The sequence below is a fragment of the Lichenostomus cassidix genome, chromosome 4 (genome assembly GCF_008360975.1).
Source record: "Lichenostomus cassidix isolate B80296 chromosome 4, HeHo_3.0, whole genome shotgun sequence".
In the NCBI taxonomy this organism is placed as follows: domain Eukaryota; kingdom Metazoa; phylum Chordata; class Aves; order Passeriformes; family Meliphagidae; genus Lichenostomus; species Lichenostomus cassidix.
The window spans coordinates 48,009,717-48,034,838 of record NC_139484.1 but is presented as its reverse complement, the minus strand read 5'-3'; the positions used below and the strand labels follow the sequence as shown (position 1 = coordinate 48,034,838).

At 39.3% G+C, this 25,122-nt stretch overlaps 1 protein-coding gene across 15 annotated transcripts in view; it reads left to right on the top strand.

Moving 5' to 3' along the window:
* LIMCH1 (LIM and calponin homology domains 1) overlaps positions 1-25,122 on the top strand; it is a 179,224-nt gene that overhangs the window by 116,993 nt on the left and 37,109 nt on the right. For 6 of the 15 annotated variants that reach the window (XM_085059073.1, XM_085059071.1, XM_085059070.1 and 3 more), the window contains 12 exons: positions 1,835-2,084; positions 2,744-3,016; positions 7,750-8,040; positions 9,307-9,561; positions 10,841-11,185; positions 11,859-12,185; positions 12,735-12,968; positions 13,944-14,192; positions 15,325-15,360; positions 20,190-20,316; positions 23,089-23,243; positions 23,430-23,829. In XM_085059073.1, coding sequence (XP_084915199.1) covers positions 1,835-2,084; positions 2,744-3,016; positions 7,750-8,040; positions 9,307-9,561; positions 10,841-11,185; positions 11,859-12,185; positions 12,735-12,968; positions 13,944-14,192; positions 15,325-15,360; positions 20,190-20,316; positions 23,089-23,243; positions 23,430-23,829 — 2,942 coding nt within the window. The remainder of the gene's footprint in view (positions 1-1,834; positions 2,085-2,743; positions 3,017-7,749; positions 8,041-9,306; positions 9,562-10,840; positions 11,186-11,858; positions 12,186-12,734; positions 12,969-13,943; positions 14,193-15,324; positions 15,361-20,189; positions 20,317-23,088; positions 23,244-23,429; positions 23,830-25,122) is intronic. The other 9 variants (XM_085059074.1, XM_085059075.1, XM_085059076.1 and 6 more) reach the window with 9 other exon arrangements.

Here is a 25,122-nt window from a genome sequence, read left to right as displayed (position 1 = left end):
AGGAATGTGTTCTAATTCCTCTGCTACTTTGGTTATCTATTCCAGCATTGCTGTGTGCCAGTTCAAGACTGGTTTTCATGTGGTACAAAAATAGACACCAGAGCAAAGTAAAACACAAACAGAATAGCAAATAACAGTAAGGGATCTTTTTCTTATCTTTTAGTTACTCTGTGCCCTGCTCAGTCTAATGACACTACAGCTCTTCAGACCCCAACTATCCTCAGACATCCATGATTCTGTCATCATATCTCCACTTTTTGTTTAGACATAGACTCAGGGTACCAGCTGTGGTGCTAGTTATCATAAGTTCTTAACAAAAATTGTTCAAGCAAAAGGTTACTGACAAAAAAGTGCATTGTGATTTTTGTCTAACATTCATTTCCATTGTGTCATGTCTTTTCTTTCTGTTCCTTTTCAGTCTTCTTCGTCTATCTCCAAGCAAATCATGAGTAACTCAATCTACTGCAAAAGCTCTTTGCAAATAACATTCCTAGCATATTTAGACCTCTTTTTCTTCCCCCACTTTGAGTTATACACAAGCTACTTGTGATTTTTATGACTTCATTGTTTTCAGTTGTTCAGTAGGTAGCACAGTGAATTAGCTAGTAATTTACTAGAGTGTTGAACTAGCAAGAGGGCAGAACCTGGGTGGCTTCCCTCCAGCCCAAAAAGTGGAACAGCTATTGCATATGCAAGTGCTGCAAAGGGGCCAAGGACCAGAGACATCCAACTCTCCAAAGCTGGGAGAACATACAAATGCTGATGGGATAAATGGCTGAACACACTCCATTTCACTCTTCAAACCAGGGCCCGTGATGAGGTTACACTGCTAGAAGAAAACTACTTGCATAACTTCTTTGTGAATTACTTGAAAAGGCTCATGATGGTGCACGGAATCTAGTGAATGTCTATGAAGTGGCTTCCAAAATGAGAGTAGTTCCACACTGCAAATGCTCTTTAGGGTGTTTGTCCTACAATTTGGGAGTTCCATGTCAGAAACTTGTCTAAGTTTCAGTGTTTTAAGTGGGTTGTAAATATCAGGAAGCTTAGTTAACTTGAACAAAATCAAGTAGTCACCCAGTTCTGTTACCTTGTATCTTATCTTCTCCAACCCTTGATTTTTCTCTTCCACCTTATTTCCTCACTGTACTGATCTAATCTCTAAATCCTAAGATCACTTCCCTCTCTCCTAGCACCTTTCCATCTGGGGATGAAGCCTCTGTCTATTTTCAGTGTGCTAGATGGATGGACTAGGCAGTTGATGAGACTGGAGAGAGACCATCAAGCCTTCTGGTTTGTAGCAGCTGATGCTATTCTCAAGTCTTGACCAAAGCTGATGCTGTCTGTGTTCAAATTGCCATGTTAATGTGTGTGTAGAAGCATCCACATATTTCTGCCATTTTGTAGCAATACAACATGGAACCCTTCTTTTGCTTGTGCTTGAGCTAGGCACATATAAGTCTAGGTTCAGGAGTGTGAATCGGGTCAGACATGTCCTTATGTGCAATATGGGATTCATCTGGGCTTTAGGCAGGTAAAATTATGTATCTGTCCTATGTGATTGACAAGTCTGGCATAGTTTGAACCTAAGGCTTTTTGGTGTGACCTTTGCCTCAAGATGAGTTTTTCAGGGAATTATGGAAAAAAGTGTATTGTCTATGCAGATGTTATGGCTACTCCCTTTAGTGACTGATTTTTAAAATAAAAATGGAGGTAAAAGCGGCTAAATGTAATTTTTTGGTGGTGTTTTCTCTGATTTATAGTTTTAAAAAAACCCAAACAAATGGATGAAAGTGAAAATAAAAGGGATTTTTTTTTTCTCCTTCCTCACTAGGGAGAGGAAGTGACTCAGAAACTGACCTGCCACACAGAAAGATGCCAGATGTGAAAAAAGATGATATGTTGGCAAGGCGGACCTCACACGGTGAACCTAAATCAGCTGTGCCTTTTAACCAGTACCTCCCAAACAAGAGTAATCAGACTTTCTATGTACCTGCTCCGCTTCGGAAAAAGAAAGCTGAACGGGAAGAGTACCGAAAGAGCTGGAGCACAGCGACTTCACCACTAGGAGACAGACCTTTCAGGTAAGACTGGCCTGTCCGCTTTCTCCTTTCCACAGTGATGATGCTTTAACACTTACCCAATTTTCATTCTTTTCACAAGGTGTATGATACTGTAATAAATCTGTTGCTGGTGTGGCACTGATAAGTAGTCTTTAGCAATTGGTGAAGTTAATAGAAAAGCAACAAGTGGAAAATCATTGTCGTGATGTCATTATTTGCCATACAATGCAATGTATAGCTTGTGTTTGACAAGGTGTTGGTTAACGTAAGTGACATGGATGTTGACTCAAACCCAAGGCTGGAAAAAATCGTTCCGCACAATGTGTTTCCATTCTCAAGATACTTACTGACAAATGAAACTTACAAGTAGTGTTTGATATATTCAATAGATAATCATCTTGCTGTGGTTCTTTTTGTAAAATCAACTTATTTGTATGTTGTATTCTATACACCAGTATGGTTTATACAGCTGTAACTATGTGTATCTGCATGTTGCTTTTGTCAGCTGATACTTCACTTTTGATTTGGACTAAGAAGCAACTTCCATTAAAGAGCATAATTGTCTTCCCTGATTATTCATCAGAATTCATCCTTTGGCATCTTGATTTCAGCAAAATGTGCTTATAAGTGTGTATGTTTTATGCACTGCCTACATTAAACTACCTTGTATAATTCAATAGCAAACCCCACCCTGAAACCATAGAAGAAGAACTGAATGAAACGTCAGGACTGTGTGAAAAGGAGAAAGTGGGCTCCATGGCTCCTGAAGCAAGCTCCCTTAAAAATCAATTAGGTTTGAATCAAAGTGAAGAAAACTCCATAGACCAGTCTCCTTCATGTAGTTCAAAAGAAATATCAGCACCCAAGGGGAAAGATGAGGAAGAGATCAGAAAGTTACGAAGACTCGAACAAGCTGGCATTAAGGTCATGTCAGCAGCCCAGCGCTATGGCAGGTTAGCCCAGCTGTGTGGGAAATTGTGCACGCTTCACAATTTTAGGATTGGCTGAAGTGTGGGTTTCCTTGATCCGCTGTGATTTCACATCTCCTAACAAAAATCCAGTCTGCTAAGCACTCACAATTGCTAGTGAAGGTCTTGGTCTGAAAAAGCTTGTGATGTGGCAGCTGTGGATTGCAGAGTTGTATGATGCTAACTCCATTTGTGTTGAGAAATTGTATTGTGTTACCTCATAATGTAAACAGGCTCCAGTAAAACTACTACACAGACTACTTGTCACCTTCCACTTAATGCTTTCTTGTATTTAATAAAAATATATAGAAGTGTACATTAAAAATGTCTAGTCCAGGTAACAGTTTCAGAAATTTATGTAACTTGTTGCTGGTGGAATGGTTTAGTTTACTGAACTACACTTTTTAGGTGGTTGATATTTTTAGCTGTGTTAAGAAATGATATATATATTTTTTAATGTCAGGAACTATAAAATAACAGTGCTTATTAACACATGTATCAGTTGAAGTATGGAGGCATAGTTCAGCAGTATACAGGCAGAATATTTCCTATTCTTTGACTTGAGAGCTGAATGATGACTAGGTTCACATCCCATGCCTTTCTATCTTCTCATATGGGAATATCATGAAAAATTTCTTTTACTTATGGGGATGACCTTCAAAGTAGAGTTTTAGCCAAAATGTCAGAAGATTAGGCACTTATAAAGGGTCAAAATAGTTTGGCTAAAGGGTAAGTGTCCATATGTCCTCCTGTCCAAAACATTTTGGTTTGGGTTGTGAGGTGAAATCCTAACAGTGAGTGGTTTAGCAGATGCTGATCTACAGTCTGGGCTTTGAAGTACAGTAGGAAGAAATGCAGCTCATGTGTGGTGTAGTTTATTCATAGGAACAGTGAAGCTTGTGTGCGGCCATATACAGATGTGCCATATGCAGGTGAAATGGTCACAGAATATATGCTGTCAAATGTCCTCTTTTCAGGTCTACTTCACTGTTTTCAAGCTGTGCTGAACCAGTGTTAATGTCTCGTTGTGGGGTATTACTTTTAACAAAGCCCAATACTAATGAAGAGGAACTATCTGGTGCCGCTGTTGAGCCGCTAGCAGAGTAAAGAAGCCAGTTCTCAGTGGCAAGAAGGAAAGACCTTTTATTGTTTTGATTTCATCATATATATAGAGTTTTCAAAGGTCACCCAGATTGGTCAGTCAGAAACCTCCCCCTAGGCCTGATTGGCCAGGCCTGCACCGTCCAGATCTTGGGACACTGTTTTTAATAACGTCCAAACTTTATCTTTATTTATAAAACACAAAAGGAATTCTCATGGGAAAGACCTGTGCTAGCCACAATCTGGCATAAATTAGTTCTTCCATCTCACTTAGTGTGCTAGTCGGTTGGGAATCCATAAACCAGTGGGGTATTAGCATAATCCTGTTCTGAGTCCAAGGCTGTAGTAGTAGTAGTAATATGCAGTAGAATGTAGCAAGTGCTTGTGTTTAGCAGTGCAGTGCACAACAAATAGCTCTGTTTGCTGTTTGCATTTGGAGGATGCTCACCACATTGAAAGACCCTTTTCCAACTCTGTGCTTGATCTACTGTTTTGATGTCCACAAAAGAAGGATGTGTGATCAAATGTGTGGTTCTTTCCTTGGACAATCTGTTGTCCTGACAGGGCTTAATTTTTCTTCTTTGCCCTGTGGTATTTGGCAACTGGAAGAAGGAGATGATAGAGTTCTGTCCCAGCTAAGGGTCAAAGAGCAGAGGTTTGTAACTCAAGCTTCACTGTAGTGAAGTAGGAGCCTGCTTCTGGTGATTGTAGGAAGACACAGCAGAACAGGCACTACAGTCAGAAGTCTATAAGGAAAAGCTTTTGTATGTGAAAGTGGAAGAATAGTGGGTGAGGAGAAGGGAAGAATTTAGGAGTGACACTTTAGGATACAGGGGAGAGCACTTTATCATATTTCTTAAAGTCTTATTATTCTTCTCTGTTCTTTGAACATCTCTGTTTTATCTCTCTTCTTGGCACCAAGTTCAAATTTCCGTACACTAATGGCACTCAGCAATTCTCAGTCCCGCTTGTTGCTGTATTCTGCTTTTTTTTCTTTCATCCCTCTTATTATCTCATCTTTCTCTGATACTAGCCTCTCTTTTTTTTTTTCACCTGAGGTTGTCAGTTTTGTTTTAGTTCCTCTGAGTTGTTTACAGGCTGTTTTCTCTCAACTTATTGACCTCTGCAAGACACCCACTGTGACTTTTGAGTTCTACAAGGCATCTAATTGTTCCTAAAGCTTAAACTCAGTAGGGGACCTTTCTGAGTCCTGAACAGGAAGGATTTGAACTTGTATGCAAATGTATTTTTTGCTTGGAATCTAAGTGTTTATCTCCATTGCTGTAGCATGTTCTGGGAAAGGGCTCCTTTAGTAAGCTGAATTAGATCCTGTACAAATGCATGCCAAAAAGCAATTCCTCTTCCCAAAAGAGTGTATTGTCTCAATTGCATGTTGTTGTATTGATATGTGATCCTTCTTGCTTGCTTATTGCCTGCACCTGTCTCTTATGTACTCTATTGTATATGAAAGGTAAGGATCACATTCATGGAGACACCCTAAAAAGAGGATAATTAGGTGTGTTGAAAGAGATGATGGAGAGGAGAATTTAAGAGAGAAATGTGAGCAAGTGTTTATGATACGTATGTTGCAAAAGGAATGTGGACTCTTGCCTTGACAGAGCCTGCATCCAAAACCCTTCCATTGCTCTGAAATGCAATATAAGCATCTACAAGCCTGTATGAAACCTTGCTTCAGGGAGTGCAAATGCCCTTGGTCACTTTGGAAGCACCTGCTGTACCAGCATAGATCCATTTTCTGTTCCTGCAACAGCTGGGATGGGGTGTCCAAGAGTGATTTACAGCAAAATCTACTATTTAGAGTCTTTGCTATCTCCATCATAAACTGGCCTTAAAAAACACTTTTGAGACCAACATAAGCTGTTTCAGAAGACCCCAAAATGTCACAGCTAATCTTTGATTCCATTAAAAAAAAAGTAAATTAATGGAAAATACTCTCAACCTAGAAGCTGATTACTGAAATCTAGTTACATACTAAAAGCTGTAACTTTCTCATTAAAATGACTCATAGTTGCACTTTTGAGTACTATAAGTCAATATTTCTTTGTTGCCAAAAACACTGCTCTCAGAAATGCTACGTTTGATGCTCTCAAGCTTCAACAGCATTGTGGGACATGAGACAGAAAAATCCAGCAGTTTTTACTGAATAATTATTTTGTGAGCCAGCTGTTTCTGAAGTTGTTGGGAACAGAAATGTTCATGAGGAAGAGGGACAGCAGTTCCCATTTGGAGTGCTATCAGCCAGCGTTCTTCTGTTGCCTTAAATGAAATCATGATCCTTCCCAGAGCTCTAAGGAAGAAGTTGCCTTTAGCTAATTTGAGACCATTCTCTCTACATCACTAACAGGGATCCTGTGTTTTGCAGCATAAGAAGGCAAAGACAGTTTTGTATGTTCTTTGAGCCTGAGCCAGGCTGGTCTGTCAATGATGGTTTATGGCTTCCCCATAAGTGTCTCCATAAACAACTTTGTGGAGCAGTACTTTGAAAGGGCAGCTGAAAACGTAAAATAAGTGGTGTATGCAGTGGGCTTGCAGGGATTGAAAAAGTTTTAAATGCTTTTAAAAAGCAGCTAGTTATAGCACTTTTTGTATTTAAAATAGTAGAGAAACTCAGAGCAACCCCTGAGCTATTTAATTTGCTTTCTTAATACCAGTGTGTTAATCCTTCGTGATCCCCTCTATTTCACTTTGTGTAGCAAGGTGTGCTACATGAAAGAGCGAATGCCTACAAAAGTACTGCATGGAACAGTCTACTGCTTGCTGCCCAACTTCCTAAGACATCAATAATACAATTAGATTTTTAAATGTGAGAGTTGCTTAGCTCCTGCCATCTGTCTTTTCAGTTTGCCTGAGAGTATTGACCCTCACAAGTTAAAATAAGCTTACTCTTTATGGGTGCCAGCTGTCAAGTGTCTTTATTGTCGTAATCTTCAGTAACAGCAAGGCTGTGTTGATAGCAGTTGTGTTTCTGCCTAAGGCAGGTGGCAATGTTTTCCAGCATGCCAGTATGACTGGCTGTCATTGCAGCTACTGTATGGCAGCACTAGCATAGGGGATTTATTCTGTGGGAAAGGAAAGGTTAATTAGGAAAAGAATCAATAATGGATGCATGTGAGAAGAAAGCAGTTAAGAATACTAGGGGAGACAGCCTCAGTGATTACTCAGATGGGGTTTTTCTGAATAGAGCTATTAAGAAAAATGCCAAATATCTGATACTTCAGGACTGAGCAATATTTGCCAGGGATCAGGTATTTGCATCACATTTCTTCCTTTGTGTGAAGTGTTCAAGAAGTTTAATACTGCCATTTATGGTACTACATTCACTGCATCTAGTATGCTAAAATGTGTTCTTACTGGTTTTTCCACCTATAGCTAAAATAAGGAAAGGTCCAACATGCTGATTTTGTTTATGTAAAGTCCTTGTGGACTTGCTACTTGTATATGATAAGTTTTATTTCTAGCTAGGCTTTGCGCGATCTAACAGCAGCCTGGAGCATATTTGATTAACTGTGCTTGTTTTTTGACTTGGAGATGAGTGCCGTATTGCCCTTTCCTCCCCTGGTGCATCAAGAGCTTTATTTAATTTTGCTCTGTGTCAGTAAAAAGCCGATACGTGAAGACAACGATAACACCCCAGACATCATCCTTCGCAAGGACAATCCCTTCATGACACTTTATCAAGGAAAGGATTCTGGGTCAGAAGATGAAGCAGCCAGCAGAGTTCCTGATTTAGAAAAGGATGACTTTGCCACCCGGAGAGCCAGAATGAATCAACCCAAACATACAGTTCCATTTAACTCCTTTTTAGTTGGACCCTATACAAGTAAAGAGAAAGGTAAACTGGAAGATGTTAAAAAGCCATTGCAGATGGAAAAAAAGGAGCATGCAAGGTGTGCATTCATGGTCTTATTCTTTCAATTATAATGCTTAATTTCATCATGGCATATTGTTGTATAGTCCTAAAGCTGTGCTGGCTACAAAAAAATCTTACAGGTTAAAGTAAATGTAAATGCAAATGCTTTATCATAAAGTGAACCAAACTAATTTTTTGTTAGAGTATGAAGAGAAATTTTAGTTGGCTGTGAGTGCAAATAAGATACAAGCAGGCCACTTTTGTTACTTAAGCTCATGAGACAGCTCATGAGTATGAGTAGTGGAGAATAAACTTAGAAAATATGTTTTGCATCTCAGCTCTTTTATTGAGCACTTCCAGTGCACGTTTTTGAGTGCATTTCTTTCATCTCATGCTCTTTTAATACCCTGCATAAAACACAGATCAGATGAGCCTTTAGTTAAGGCACTGAATATATGTGGCTGCTATACTGCACTGAATTATGTTGTACATGATCCTAACGTGTCTTATGCAGTGTTGGATTGGGAAATGGATCATGGGTTATAAGGCTTCAGCTTCGAAAATCTCTTCTTTTTTCAGTTTAGTGATACAGACCTTTAAGAAGTTGCTGAACACAAATATCTGCTAGGTAGAGATCTTTTTCAGGAAATAAGTACATTTGTTGTATTTGTACAAACAGATGTGATTCTAGATAAAACCACTATATACACGTTATGGGGAACCTTGACTGTAACAACTGATACGTTCAGAAAACTTCTTTTAATATTTAGGAGCTCTTCTCTAAATAATGTAAAACATGCCACTCAGTTTTCTGGTAATTTGATTATATTAACATTTTTTAATGACTAGTTTGGCAGGACATCTGAGGAGCACCTCACCAAATTGTAATAATCCAATGCTATTGACATGACTCTAAGATCAAAGAAATTCTGTAGTATGTTTGAGAGCAAAACTTGAATTCAATGTGTGAATAATATGCAAATGAGATATTTGTAACTATTTAAAAGAAAGTTTACTGCAGAAATGTTTAATACAGTAATAGAATAAAGATTTTTCATGCTTGAGCTGGGAATAGAAGTTCACATGAAGAAATGGTCTCAGTAGTGCATGAGTGAGGTAGCATAGATGAGTGGTTTGAACTTCAAATGAAACATTCCATCTTTACTTCCTAAAATTAATGTGAAACTAATATTATAAATTCAGTTTTATCTTCTTGAGCTCTGAACCTTTTCTTTTGACACTGATTTATAATTACTTCCTCAAAATATCTTTCCTTTTTGAACTGGAATGTGCATTAAATTAGAAGAAGACGGGTGCACATGACATCAGTAAGGCAAATAGTTACAAGCAAAGAGAACCCACTTCTGCAAAACGAGAAGACTGAGTCAGAGGAGGAACAGCAAGTGAAAGAGCCTGATAATGAGAGAGATGATTTGGCAAAAAGGAAATCTCAAAGCACCCTTCCTCAGCTGCAAGAAGATGCGAGTTTTGTCAATGCTTCTATAACCAAAGCAGATCTGGAAACCTGGCAAAGATTGAAATTGTCCGGAGAGCCCAGGTATGGCTTCTGCTTGTGGACAGGATTGGCACCCCGGGAAGCATGTTTAATTTGCCACAATCTGCTGTGTGTGCTTGTGATTTTAAACTTGAAGAATGCCTTGTTGACAACCAGTCCTTACCTGTTTCAGTTTTAAGGAGGTGTCCAAAAATCTGTACAGAGATGCTATCATGAAATGAAAGTGTGTCACTTTTCAAAGTCACTTTTCTTGTGGACACCCTTAAAGCAATATCAGAAAGTTCCTTCTTGTCTTGTGGCTGAATCTGCTTTGAAGCTGCTTGAAGTTGAACAGCACAAAGTTCCAAATGGTACCTCTAATACAGTAGAAACTACCTTGCTCCTTACCAAGCTGTCTCTAGGACTTGGGGTGTTTTATACCTCAGGAGTATTACCTGAGGATCAACACCTTTGCATTAATGTCTCAATACTATTGTGGGACCTGAACTGTTACATCAGCACAGCATTGTGCTCCAGTGCTGTGTAAATACACCAGCACTGTTTTCTCACTGCAGCAGGGCTTTCAGGAGCCTCATAGTATGGTGTTTCTATGTTCTTGTTGTTAACAAAACAAAGGGAGCCAATATAAAGCAGTTATTCTAAGCCGTTTCCCTATGGAGATGGACTGTAACATAGGCAGGTGATTTGCGACTCCAGTAGGAAAGGATAACTACTCCTAGCCTTCCTGTTCAGGTGCATGCCATTTTGCAATTAAAGATGGCCTTCTGTTCTGGCATTCTTCTAACAATGTGGCTACTGTATGTAATTTTAGCTTTAATAAATCAAAACTCAATCATTCTTTCATCCTAAAGATATTAGTAATCTCTCCATTACTTTTGAGGTGATATATTATACTCAGGATTCAGTCCACTTGGTTTAGGGTAAGTGAATTGCCCTTGCAAGTGCTCCCATGCCACCATAACTCCCTCATGCCAAAGTGAGTTCTGGTGCCATACAGTTACATATAGTGCATGGCCTGGGTTTGTGTGAGCAGATAAGGGAACTGTGGCTTTGTTAGGGTGAAGAACTGAGTGTGGAACGAGCCATATGCTACATTGCTTGCCCTTAGGAAGTGATTCCATGGATGTGTTCCCAGAGTTTTCACCACAGGTCTGAATATCTTTGGATTTTATATGTCATTTGGGACTCAGTATGCCACAGCTGTTTATACCTGTGTCCTCAAATTTAAAATAAAACCCCTTCAAAACCTTAGGAACATTTAATTTGTTTTATTCTGAGGGTCTCATGTTGGGGGCATTCTTTTATTCCTCATTATGACCAGTGAAGAAGATATCAAATGTTCCAACAACACTCTGCCACCAACTGATACCACGGTGAAAGCAGCAGCCCATGATGATTTTGCTGTCCGCAAAACCAGAGCAAACAAAAAGGCTGGTAGCCCCAAGCAGAAGTTTGTGCATTTTGGGCCAGTAACTGAGATTGACCAACAGAAATGGGACAAGCTTGTTATTGGCAGAGCTTCATCCAAGAGTGGAACAGAAAAGGAAAGCAAGAAAGACGGTGTGGAGAGTCACTCTGGTGTTGAAAGTTCTCCTTCAACCACTGCTGTCAATCTTGGGTTTGCTGAACACAGCAGTGAAGTATCTGAGCCAAAAAATGAGTCCAGGTATTTGGTGTGGCTTAGGAAGTGCTACTGAGCTGGAAATGAGACCTGTGCTTGCCAGATGCTGATCTGCATGGGAGTGAACTGCAGCATAAACCTAAGAGCTGTTTACACACATGGCCTTGTTCAGAAGACACCTGATGCCTTTACAGTATCTTAACGTGTTTGTGTAAAATGCTGCTCACAGGTCTTCTGAACACTTGCTCAAAACTTCTGATGGACAGTGAAGCCACTGGTATCTCAGGCTGAGCTATCATTTATGATTTTTCTGCTGCTTGAATTCCAGCAGCTTTGCTCTGCCTGCTTTCAGCACTTCAGGAATTTGTCATTCAGCTTGCTGGCCTTACTGATCTTCAAAAAATGCTTTTTTCAGACCTAATGGATTTACTTTCTTTTTGAAGATGGTGTACTGCTGCTCTGTGTTTCTGGCATTTATCTGGAGAGTTTTCTGGGTTGTTAACACATTAACAGATCTTATATTTCTTTGACATTTCTTTAATCACTTAGTGGCTGCAGCAAGAATTTTTAGTAAGTGCTTTTAGTAAGCAATTCATTCAGCTGAGTTTGTGTGTTTATAAAACATTTGCAAACTTACTTAGAAGACGCCTTTTCTTACTTTTCATTTGATCTAAGAATATTTTGTCTGTCCCACCCCTCCTCTCCTTCTCATTGCTAGTGAGGGAAAAGTCAAGTCAGGTACAGATGACTCTTGCAGGAGAACTCCATCACCTGTACCAGCTTCTGACGTCATCTCTGAGAAACAAACCCCATGGAGTTTGAGCAAACAGCAAGAAAGCACCAAGGAAGAATGTGACAGGAGTTTACCAGATATTGAGAGAGATGATATGTTGGTTAGAAGGATGGGAGCTTTTCCAAGGCGTAACACTAGCTCCATTCCCACACATTGTCCTCCCCTGTCAGTAGCTCCTTATCTGCTGAGCCAGCAGCAAGAGGAGCCTATAGCTCGTGAGAAGGATTTGAAGACTCCTCAGGAAGGAGAAAGGTCAGAGAACAGCAGCAGATCCCTCTGAGCCTGGTTTGTGTGTGGTGTTAGCTTGGATCAGTCAGCAGTGTTGTCCCATTCTTCAAATGGCCTTTAAAGACGCGTTTTACTCATTCATCGTGGCATGTGGTCTGTTTTATAAAATTACTTACAAGAATGTATCCTATAAACATAGACCAGCCTGTTTTCTTTCATAATTTTCAAGTACTTCAGTTGTTAATTGCTGTTCAGCATGAAAATAGTATTTCATCTTTTGGGGGATTTCTTTTGCAATCTGTAGTGGTTTGTCTAGATTTTTATGCCAGCTTCCAAGTGAATAATTTGTCGCATAGATTTGTATGCAATTCCCAACTTCTAACAAATCACCTACGTAAGTGTGGGGTTCAACATAATTTCCTCTTATTCCCCGTGCTGTGGCTAAAGATGCTTAGTTGGCCTAGTTGTCCATCACTCTCCACTTTGAGTAACAGTACCTCACATTGCCTGAGCAACCACTTGCTGTACAGGTGAGCATTATCATGGAACAGTGTCACTTGTCTCTCTGAGCAGTACTGTCACACAAGAAGAGAGCCAAGAACAGCTAGAAATCCCTCAGCTGCAGAGTGGTGGAACAGAAAACAACGTGAAATTTCCAGACCCACAAAGAGATGACATGTTAGCCAGAAGAACTGGAGCTTTTCTAAAACAGCCTGGGCCCAGTGTTAAGCAGTTCCTTCCCATGCCATTTTCAAAGCAGCAGAATAAGCAGGGCATACCTACAGAACTTGAGAAGAAAACCACGAGGTAAGAAAGTTGTGTTTTTCTCTGTCCCCTTTAGCTAGCCCTGTGGGCTGTATGTCAAGATCTCTTGAGCAGGAAGATTTGCTGGTGGCCCAGTAGTGTTTTTTTTCATGCTTGTCCCTGGTTCTGTGCTGATTCTTTCTGCTCAGTAGAAGGCAATAGAAGATTTCTGGCCCTTTTAGTAGAACCACGTAGAGACTCAGACCAGGGCTCTACCAGATGCAAAATTCTAACAGTGTGTGGAAACAGATCTACATTGCAGTTACATTTGCATTACCTTTGCAGAGGTTTCCAGTCAAATATGAGGTAATCATTACAAATGTTTCCAGCTAGAAATGGAGATGCTGGATGTAGTAGATTAGATTATTGTCTATGGCTTAACTAGTGCTGGTGATTTCCTATCAGGAAATCTAGAGATTTTGAGATTCTTCCTCAATGTCTTTCTTAGCACCTTTGTTCAGATGTTTGAGGCTGTGTGTGTGTTGAAGCCTTTGAACAGAGTTATCATATGGTGGTTGAGCCACATACAAGCAAGAGTGGAAAGGTTCTTACTCATCAGCCTCTGCAGAGTACATGAGGAGGATATGCATGCACCTGTACAGACATGGATGAAAAACCTGCTTACAGCTCAGCCAGGAGGAAAGAAACCTGTCATCTACCATAGCATTCCACAGTTGTTTGGTGTTGAAAAAGCCTTAAGTTGAATAGCTTAGTTGGACTGATGGATTTACAGACTACATACTTTAATTTTCAGTGATGTCCCAGACAGTTTATTTTCTGACTTAAAAGAATGCTATAAGCGTTTGATTCAAAATTATGGGTTTTCCTCCTGTCTCACTTAGCTTATCCCCTGTCAGCTATTTGGGTTTGTAGGGGTTGTTTTTTGGTAACTTATAGTTATGCTTTTCATTATATATACGTGATTTTTGAAATGTTGCTAAATACATCCCTTTGCACTACTACCTTTGGCTCACTCAGGCCTGAAAAATGTCCACAAGTCTACACTAATAGCTCTGGAAAACCTGCAATAGAACCACCGCAAGAACAGCAGCAAGGGCAGGAGAAGGGCAGTCTCCCCCCTACAGGACAAGATGAGATTATTAGTACTGCCCAAGTGGGTGAAGATGGTCACAGTGAAGTCCACCTTGGTCAAAAATCTAAGCTTCAGGAGGTTCCTGAGGAAAACAAAATGGAAACACAGTCACCCAAGGATGAGCATCTGCAAACGTGAGCTTTCTGGTGTGAATCATGCAGCTTGTACAGCCCTGTGTGCACACTTCAGAGTTCAGATTGTGCACTGCCTGGTGTGTTTTCTATCCAGACTAAAACACTGTATGTCAGTAATACATGCTTTAGAAACAAAAAGAATAGTTGTGTAATGCATTTTATTTTGATTTTTAAAAAATATTTAATTGAAAATTAAGTGCAAGGAATATTTGATTACAGTATATATGTTGTTGACTTGCAAGAAAAGCTTATGAAGAGGACAGGCTAAAATGGACTCTGCTCATTGAGAGATGTTTATTCTATTTCTCCATGGTTAGAAATGTTGCAGAGTTGACTTTTGCACTTGATGTTCTTTTGTGATAAATCCCAGATAGAAATGTGTGGTTTGCATGGCTCTAAATAAGACCATCACTTTAGTGAATGTCACTGGTTTGTGTATTACTGGTAACATTTTTCAGCTATACTCCCCTGCCCTGAGGAAAGAAAACCCAAACCAACTAACCAAAAAAACCCCAAAAAGCAAACAAAACAATAAAAAACTCACAATAAACTAATGAGCAAAAAAACCCCCCACCAAACAAAAAAAACCCAAAAAACAAACAAAAACCCAAACCAAACAAAAAAAACCAACCCCCCCAAAAAAAACCCAAACACACAAAACACCAAAAACCCAAACAAAAAAAAAGACCACTAAAAAGGAAATCCTGTGACTCATTTTCTGACTGTAATATTTGTCTCTGTCATGCTTCAGTAATGGTGGTATTAAGCATTGCTGTGGAATGTAACTCTTAAGTTTTGTCTCCATTCATCGCATGTATGGCACAATGTAAATGCTAATACACTGTCTATTTTCAATAACTGTTTTCTGCACACATTTTAGGTATACTTAGCAGATTTTTATAATGTGGGGCATTAGTATGTGTTTGAGGAGGGATGGGTGGTGTTCTTGTATAGCTTGACCTCAGGATGAGCAGGTAAGTCTTGTTTGATGAATGCATAATCCCTGAACAGTATGGTTTTATTTTGGTCAGCTTTACTAGTACAAGTGACAGTTGCACAAATTGTATGGGTCCAGTTGCAATTACTACTTAATCTATTTATCCACAATCTAATTTTATATTTGGTCTTGTAGATTCGGCCCCAGAACTGCTGTGTCTGATGACGCAGAGTAAGTTGTCTTGTGTTCACAAGAGTCTGTTTTAAACAACTTACACTGCATGCTTTCCCATCTTTCTACTAATTTAAAATGCAGTTGATGCATCATTATTATTTTGCAGTGTTTCGGCAAATAAATTTTTCAGACCTCACTGAAAAATGGAATGCAATATGGCTTACATTGCAGTTTAAAATAATTTCTATATAAAAGTCCATAAAAACTAAGTGGAATACTAATGTCCAGCTGTTGCTTAAAGTATTGTTTCCTCTTTTTTCCTTTTATTTTTTTCTTTGTTTTCTTCTGAATTTCCATTGCCTCTAATCAGCTATAGGTAAAGAGAGTTGGGTTGAAGAAAAAAGAGCTGGGTGTTGAAGAAAAAAATGAAGGATGGGGAGCAGGAAGAAAAAAAGAAATCCCAAGGCAAAATAATATCATTGTGATCTTCAGAATAATTACCAGGAAAATACTTTAGCTGATCCTTTACTTTCCTTTAAAAACTTTATATTGAATCCCTTCCCGGTTAGGTTTAATTTAATAATGTACTATTTCTGTTTTTAAGCGCTTCACCTCAATGCTTTACTTTTCATAGGAGGAGTAGAACTGACATTCATTACACTCAAAAATTTTAATTGTGCATGTATGCATACAAATTTTAGTCCAGAGAAGTATGCAATGTCATTTAGAAAACTCTGTGGAAGTATTAGCTATTTAGAAGATAAATAGTTGGGAACTACCTACACAGTAACATCCTTAATGTCCTTCATCACGGAAATGCAATGAACTTCTCTGACTTGCAGATTAAATCCCAAAATAGAAACAGTATGGAGAGTATGGAGAGTTGTGGTTTTATAATGAGTATACATAGAGACCCATGTGCAATTTTTCACCTTTTCCTATGACTATAAATCAAGGACTGAGGGTTCTGTACGAGTTCTGTAATACCTTTATGCTGAGCAAAGCCTGTGTCCTCTCACTGCAGAGTAAACGTGATCATTTTCAAGCAGCAGAAATCTGTCCAGTCAAATGAAGAAATGAGATAAAAAGAGCAGAATAACATAGAAATGCTATGCTCTTAAAAATGGGGATGTTCCTGCCATTTCAGAAAGCCTACTTATATGATTGATTTTTTCATCTTTTTTCATCTTTGCATGTCTGTATTAAATGCAAACATGAGAGAAGGTACATGGAGATGCCTTCAAAGAGGTGTTACAATGGGCTTGGTGGTATAATGTGAGTAGCAAAGACCAATAAATCATATTGCTTATTCCATACTGATTTTGATTTTGTTTTAAAAGGCAAAACAATTAATGTTCAGACCTCATTGTGATCCTTTCCAGATGTGTCACAGTTTACAGAACAACTTTCTTCCTAAACTGTCTTTTAAGTTCTTATAAAAGTAAGGCTGTTTTTTTCTTTCTGAAGACAAAGAATTTATGAAGACTCTAATAAAACTTGGCTCTCACCTAGAAAAAAGAAATTGAACCAACATCTAAAATACTTCCAAAATGTTTGTCAAGTATCCATTGAAAACTGTAACTTGAATTCAGTCTTAGATGAGATGCTCTTTATTCTAGCACCAAAACTAGGAACTCTTTTTATTAGACTGACAAAGTTCCCTGTCGCTGTTGAGCAGCTAGCAGAGTAATGAATGCATCGGTTCTCGGTGGCAAGAAGGAATGACCTTTATTGTTTTGATTTCATCACATTTATAGAGTTCTCAAAAGTCACCCAGATTGGTCAGTCAGAAGCCTTCCCCCAGGCCTGATTGGCCAGGCCTGCACTGTCCAAGTTCTGGGACACTGTTCCAAAACATCCAAACTTTATCTTTATTTACAAAAACACAAGAAAACTTCCCATGGGAAAAACTGTGCTAGCCACAGTTCCCTTTGCTGGTTAGGGGGAAACTAGATACTATCATCAGCCCTGCTCTGTCTTAGGGTCCAGAAAAGGCAATACTTAGTGTGTTGCTGCTGATCAGGCCCGTTCCCATCTCCTGATGAGAGAGAATTCAGGTGCTACCATGACAGTCCAGTGTGAGTTTAGGCTCATAGTGAGCTGAGTTTTTAGAGCATTTCTTTACTAGAATCTGATTCTTGAGCCAGTCTGTCTCTTTTTAATTTTTGGGGGGTTTTCTAAGTCTTAGTATGACTGTAAAATGGTAATGCAGCCACACAATAAATGCCTTACATAAGGATTGTTAACACAATTTCATAAAAATGCTTTTACCTTATCTCTCACTTTCAAATTAATTAATCCAAACACTGAAGTCCTTGAGAATCCTTTTTAATCCAAAATTTATTTAGACCTGTTAAAAAGAAATTGCTGCATGATATCGCTGACAAGAACAACTGTAATTTGTGATAATAAAGCAGTGTAACTTGAAAATCCCAACATCGCAGATACACTGCTGGTCTGCACAGTGCTTTTTCCCAGATCGTTGTTGGAATGGCAGATCTGGTACACTGGTCAGCAGAAAGGCCTCTTGCTTCAGGACAGAGTTTGTATACAATCTCCAAAGCTGTACTGACGGCAGAACGTTAATTAATTTAGTACAGTTACATATTGCCTGTCTACTTGTGTGCTGTGTGCCTGCTGGCCCAGCAAGTGGTTGAAGGAAGAAGTAAATCTAGTTCTGTTCATGGAGGTGTTAGTGATCATCTGGAGCCATTTGTAGATTATACAAGAGAGAAATAGGATGAAATTAAGGGGGACTCATAGTGAAAAGTGTCTTTTGACAGAAGCTCAGAGTTTTGGCCCCTAATTCTTTTCTAAGGATGAACCTGTAAGGCAGAGAAGTTGATGTAGACCTTTCAGTTGGCCTCGTCCATGTACTCAGCAAAGGAGGTTTTTCTCCTTAATAATTACTACATGTTGGTCAGAGCAGAGCATGAGATGGGACACCTTCAGATTGCTGTCTTGAGAAGATACTGTTGTGGAATAATATGTTGCTGCAGAGTTGATGTTTGAACCTACCCTGTTGCTTATCCATGACAATGAAGGCCCAGCAGCAGGAAGTAACAGCTGGAGTAGGAGATGTATCTGGGGCTGTATAGTTTGACCCCTGGCCAAGGCTAAGGCCTTTTCCAGACTACCTTTTTTATTGCATTGTTATTAGTCATAAAACCTTTTGCTGTCTTTGTGCACCCTGTAAGTCCTGCATGAATTCAGGGAACATGGATTTTCATTAGGAAATTCAGATATTCCTGCTAGAAAGATGAGATTCTTCCATCCCAAATAGCAGAGAGTGAGTATTCATGCACTCTACTAGGACCAGTTACCACCATTTCAGGTCTTACTTCTTCTACTGCATGTGAATGAAAAATTCTTTGACATGAGGAAAGGGTACAAGAGAAGAGCTACACAACCAGTTTAACCCAGTAGGCACAAGGCAGCAAATACTGAACACTGGAGGCTTTCTTAGTGTGAGTTTCAAAAGCTCTTAAACTGGAATAAACCCTGAAGTGTGAATTTAAAGTTATGCATCTCCCAACCTACCTCACCAGTCTGCAAAATATGACTGATATTTGAATTTTAATAAACAACACTTGCCATCTCTTTAAATTCTTTTATTTAAGAGTGTTCCAGTCCAATCCTGAACAATGCAACCATTAAACTACCCACAGAAAAATCGAAATTAGTGTATCCCTCAGCATTCTGTTTATGGGGTGAAGCATAGTAATATGTTAACTTCACTGTTCATGCTTAAAGGCAATAGGATGTTTATTCTGTCCTTCATTTCTGAGTAAATAGCTACTTACCAGGATGGAATCTGTGCATGTCCTTTTCCATACACTGTCCAGACCTTTCAAGTTTTTCCTTGAGAGTGGCATTCCCATCTTTGCTTGCCTGAATACAAATGTTGGCTCATAAATATATGCACGGCTTTCCGTGACTGTTCACTTCAATAACTGTGGACACAGTTGCCCACAATTTTAACTTCATTGGGTGCTTCTCTTGCTAGTTGGCTCATTGGCTCACGTAAAGCTGCAGGTGATCATTTGAGGACTGTTGCGAAATCACTTCATGTGGAGCTGCATGGCTTTCTTTTAAGTTTTTTTTTGCTTTGAATGGCACCACTGAGGTCATGTCTTACTAATAATAGGTAGTAGAGGTGGAGTAGTAAGCATGTTATCTTTATGTGAAGATCTTTATATAATATAAATGGATGTATCATATCAAACCATAACCTTTATTTTCCTTTAACTCTCCAAAGGTCAGAGACATAAATAGAAAGAAACTTCTTTTGTCCTGAACGTCATCTTTTCCTTGTTAGGTTAGCTGTATTAATAAGTTGGTGCTGGTAGCATTGGATTTCTTCAAGGCAGGGATGGGAGGAGGTAGCATGCTGTTTGAACTGAGTGTACTTCTCTGGGCAGGCTCCCCTGGTATTGTAGCAATAGCTTTTAGCTGGCCATGCTGCCCCTGATATACTTCTCCAAGCTTCGCTTCTTTTACCCTGAAATGGAAACTTGTCCCTGTGGTGTTAATCAGAGTGATCTTGAAAACCGATTGGGCACAAATCTTCAGAAAGTGAAATGTTCTGAATGATAGAATGATTTTAATAAGAGCTATTGATGGAAGTGTAAAGTTACTAGAGCTTCTTAGTGAGAGATGAAGTTGCAGTCAACTAACGAAATCAAAAGTTAAGTCTAATGCCTGAAGTATTACGTGGGAGTCAGGGATGCTAACGAGCCCTTCTAGGGGACTGCTGCTTTTGGGAGCTTTGTAAAGGAGCAGGTGTCTGATTCTGCTGTAGCACCCTCATGTGGCTTGAGCTCTTACAAGCTGAAGGAATATAATCCTCTAAATAAGTCTGGATTTGTTATTTTCCCCTTGTTTAGGAGTATGAGTATGTTTGACATGAGATGTGAAGAAGAAGCTGTGTCTCAGCCTCATAGCAAAGCTCGCCATGAGAAGCTGCAGAACATACACAACCAGCTGAAAGAGGACGAGACCAGATGGCAAGATGTGAGTAAACCACATTGTCTGCAATGCTGGCAGGCACTGAGGCTAGCCAGCATGGCAAAAGCAGGACAACCTGCTAAATCTGCAGTTGCTGTAAAGTGCTTAAAATAATCAGGACTCCTTTTTTTACCTCAATGGATTGTTGCTAAAAGCATAGAACTTCATAATTTGATTACAGAGTAAATTACAGAATACAAGATCTTCCAGTCCCTCTGCCTGTTCACCAGGTATTTTACTTTTTTTAAAAAATGTAAAGAAACTGTGATTAGGTAAAAAAATGGAAGAAAAAGGAGAACTTCTACCTGCTGATTTCTCTATCTTTTCTAATTAGTCAATGTCCAGACAAAATACAAGACTAAGTAGGACAAGGAATAAATAGGTTGGACTTGTCTTTAATAAATTTGCCAAAGTACAGAAAATGTTAATGTTTTCTATCTTATCCAAGCAAACAAATTGCACTTTTTGTTTGCTACACCCTGCTTGGGTTACAAGGCCTTTCCAAACCCTCTGTCCTTGATATGTTTTGTTAAGCTGTCCAGGCATTGTCTGCAGCAAGTTAGCAAGAACAGAAAAACGTGATAAGGACATAAGTTAGTATCAAGAGTTTTAGTTTCAGTTCTGTTTGTTCCTAAAGACTGATTTTAAATGAGAAATTTGAGGCATTAAAAAAAAAAAAAACACCACAGTAAAACGCATCTCTTCAAGCGTGGTAACTTCCCATTACAAGGACAGCTTCTGTGGTGAAACACCTCAGAGGGGTTTTTGGTATGAATTCCAAGGAGAAGTTAAAAAACAGAAGTATATACAGCTAAGAAGTGACATTTTGTAGTAGAAGAATGAAAGACTTCAGCTGAAAGGTCTTTATGTGTGGGAAGCCATAATTTCCCAGCAGACATAAGAATAAATCCAAAGGTATTCAAGAAGTTTGAGAACTCTTTGCTGTTGAATTGAAAATCCTGTAAATGAAAGTTCCTATATTTTGCAGGCCCTCAGCACCTTCTACCCTGAACTGAAAGTTCTGAAGAGGTACTGAAAATTATTGGAATGTCCTTGGCATTATGAGGGCTTTATAGACACAAGACCTGTTTCATGGTCTGAGGTTTTTATATGCCCATGCTGTAAATTTGCCAACAATTAACAGTTTCGTGGCTTTTTTTAATTATTGTTATTCTAAAGCATCAGAACTGGAAAATATGAACATGTCTGGTTTTTAATTATGACAAGAGGAGGAGGGCTTAAGTTAGAAAATTTGCTAATGAAAAGCTAATTTCCAAACAATAGGCAATTGTGGAAGTAGCTGAATAAAGAAATGTTTTGTTACTTCAATGAGAATAATTAGTAACTGAGGAAAATGAAAGGCCTGTGTTTCATGAAGAGGATTATAGACTGATATATATAGGTCATGTGAAGAAGTACTTTAATGAGCATTCCCTTAAGTGTAGTATCAATAATTTGTGGTTTTAAGCTAAATTAAAGGTAAGAGTATTTTTTTCTGATTTTAATGAAATAAGTTATATTAGATAAATATAATAAAATAACCTTCTGCTGTTTACCAATAAAAATGCAATTAAAATATATTGGGAAACCATGTAGTTAATGGAACAACCTTTCCACTGAGTATGTGTTATGTTTTATTAAACCCAAAATTTGTTAAAGTGTATGAAATATAATCTATATACTAATCTCCTGATGTGGAAAAGTTAATGGCAAATGTTCCCTTACAGTTTCCTAGGAAGTTATTTTTCTTTGCAGAAGTTCTGCAGTGGTTACTTTCTACATGTAAAATTTTGTTCCTTTACCAGTTGGCTGCAAATAAATTTACAGGTTAGGAAACTTCTTTGCTGTAATACTTGTACTGTGAAAAAGATATTGCTTCTATACCCTCCAGGATTTGTGCATTCATAAAGGATGCAAGACATCACAGGGGCCCATAACAGCTACCTCCTGTGACTCTCTGGTTTAGTGTCAGGTTAGTTTTTCAGGAAAGGCAGAGAACTGGAATCAGTCAATCTTCTGCACAATTTCAGGCAGGCAGATTCCAAAAAGTCTGAGATTATTACTTCAACAAGGACATCTCTATATAGCTGTACACAAACCATATGCTTTTTATTTTCATCTCTCACACCAGCCAGGTATGAGCCACATCAGTCCCTAACCTCTCTTGCTCACATCTGGATCCTAAATATTGCAGAGTGGCCATGAGGAAGAATTCAGATTTGGATGCTGCACTGGATTTTTCTGTCAAAAAACCCCAACATTGTGGGTCAATCATATTTGCATGTAGCTGACTGGTAGCATGGGCAAAGTATGGAACTATCAACTCTCCAAGGCAGACTGACTGTGCAGCTGTAGCTTATGATGAAACAACATCCATTCTTCCATTGAACCCCTGCTTCACATATATCTGATTATTAAAATTCTTCACAAACATTTTTTTTCTTAATCTTTCTGGGGAATTGAAGGATTGGGCCAAGTGCAAATGAGTGTCCTGACTGGTCCTTTTAGGCCACATTTCATGTCAGAAGGAAAGTAAACAGTGAAGCTATGAAAACCTTACTGTGTCCTGCTGTTAGGAGAAAATTCAGTCAGGGAACATCTTCATTTATGGTATGATCTCCTTTTGTCATTAAAATGAACAATGCTGCCTGCAGGTGATGGGAGCCTAGCCCACAGGCAAGAGCAAGCATTGCAGCCAGTTGGTTGGGTTCGTTGTTATCTGCAGCCAGGTTTTAGTTATTTGCAAATCTGCATTCAGGTGTCTTCCTTCTCTTACAGGACCTGGCTCGGTGGAAGAGTCGTCGAAGGAGCGCTTCACAGGATTTGATAAAAAAGGAAGCCGAGAGAAAGAAAATGGAAAGGTTATTGTCTGGAGACGGAACGAATGAGCGCAGAAAAAGCATCAAAACCTACCGAGAAATTGTGGAGGAGAAGTAAGTTGTTTTCCTGGAGTGTAGTGGCATGTCTGAAAATGTGTGCTCCATAAGTGATAGGTAACTGTGGGCAACCATGCCTGCAAGCCTGAGTGAGGGAGAGGGGAGGATGTTGGTGGAACAGAGGAAATGGGTGTGATTTCCAGTGTTAATGCAAAGCTCTCTCTTGTGCTGTCTTCCTTGCAGAGAGAGAAGGGAGCGGGAGCTTCATGAGGCATACAAGAATGCAAAGACACAGGAGGAGGCTGAGAGTATCCTCCAGCAGTACATTGAAAGATTCACTATCAGTGAAGCTGTCCTTGAGCGTTTGCAGATGCCAAAAATTCTGGAAAGAAGCCATTCAGTGGAACCAAATTCTCCACTGAAAGACCCAAATCCTCTGAGATATTTAAGGCAACAGTCGCTTCCTGCTCCAAAATTCACTGCCACCATTGAAGCAACCATTGTTCCCACCACTGAACTAGAGCCCAGCAGTTCAACAGGACGAACATCTCCCAGCAAAAGTGTCTCCAAGGCTGTGCCTATGCTGACACCCAAGCCTTACTCACAACCCAAAAATACACAGGAAGTTTTAAAGAACTTTAAGGTAGGATACATCACATGCCCCGGAGTCAATCAGGAAACAAAGACATCTTGATTAAATCATTGGAACATATAAATGGTTCATGCAATTATGTAGAAAATGGTGGCAGCATTCTGGTCTTACAAAATTCAGCTTTGTGATCTGTGCTGCCTGGTTTAGTGGTTTCTTCATGGTTACCAGTCTTCTTAAAAACTTGACCTTTTCAGACTGAAATATTTGTACTGCTCATTTTTACTCAGGCTAAATTTGTTTGGGGAAGGGGGGAATTTAAGGAAAAAGCAAGGCATTTCCTCAGAAAGTTTTTAGAAAAGAATATGTGGTCATGTTTTTTGTTTTTAAATAAAATGAAAGGTGCAGGGAGAGTGGAGGCCCAGACTTCTGAAGCAAGACCTGAACCGACTTTTCCATCAGGGGTCTGATCTTTGCCATACCCCAGCAAGCAAGTCCCTACTCCTTCAGAGTCAAGAGCTAGCTTGCCCAAATATATTCTTTGTCTTAAGGATGCTTCTCCCCAGGCATGAACGGGAAAGCTGCTTCACTGGCATAAAGAGAGGATTTAGGTTGTGCATGGAGGTTTAGGGAAACAGGTTGGTACTGGTGTAGCAGAGCAACTGGAGGTTGATGGTGAGAGAGGGAGAGTGGCGGCACTGGATTGCAAGAGCTGTGCAAAGATTATGGAAGCAAAAGCAAAAAACTTGGATGAAAGCAGGGCAGCTGAGAATAAGGAACCAGACAAGAGACTTGTGGGAGAAGAAGATAGGAGAAGAATAGGAGAGAGTATCTGAAATAAGAATATGAAATGTGAGGAGTGTATCTTTTCACTGGGTAGTTGTGAAGAATGAGAGTAAGATACTGAACCAATGATGGAAAAAGCAAAGAACTGGGGTTTGTTAAAAGAACAGATGATAATAAGTCAAGTTCAAAAACATCTGCTGTTCACAGTGCCTGTACCAAAACTGGAGCTTACCCAAGTCTCATGGTAGTCATGTTGTGAGCAGTGTGAAGCCTACTGGCATGGGTGGCCCCAGCCCCTAGAATTTCGATTCCCTTCTGTCTGCCATTGCTAATACTTTGCTAGTGGCATTCAAGGGTTGCTGAAGCCCTGCTGATATCCCAGTAGCACTGCTGTAATGTATATTCAGGTTGTTTACTTTCTAAAAAATAAGTCATCTTTTTATAGCTAGCGAAAAAAGTATGTCGTGATGTATAATTTATTAAAGTCTGTGCCAGCTCTTCTGGAAACTACACCCCACCATGTTTCCTAGTTGAAACATGAAACTGATAATTCCTGTTTCT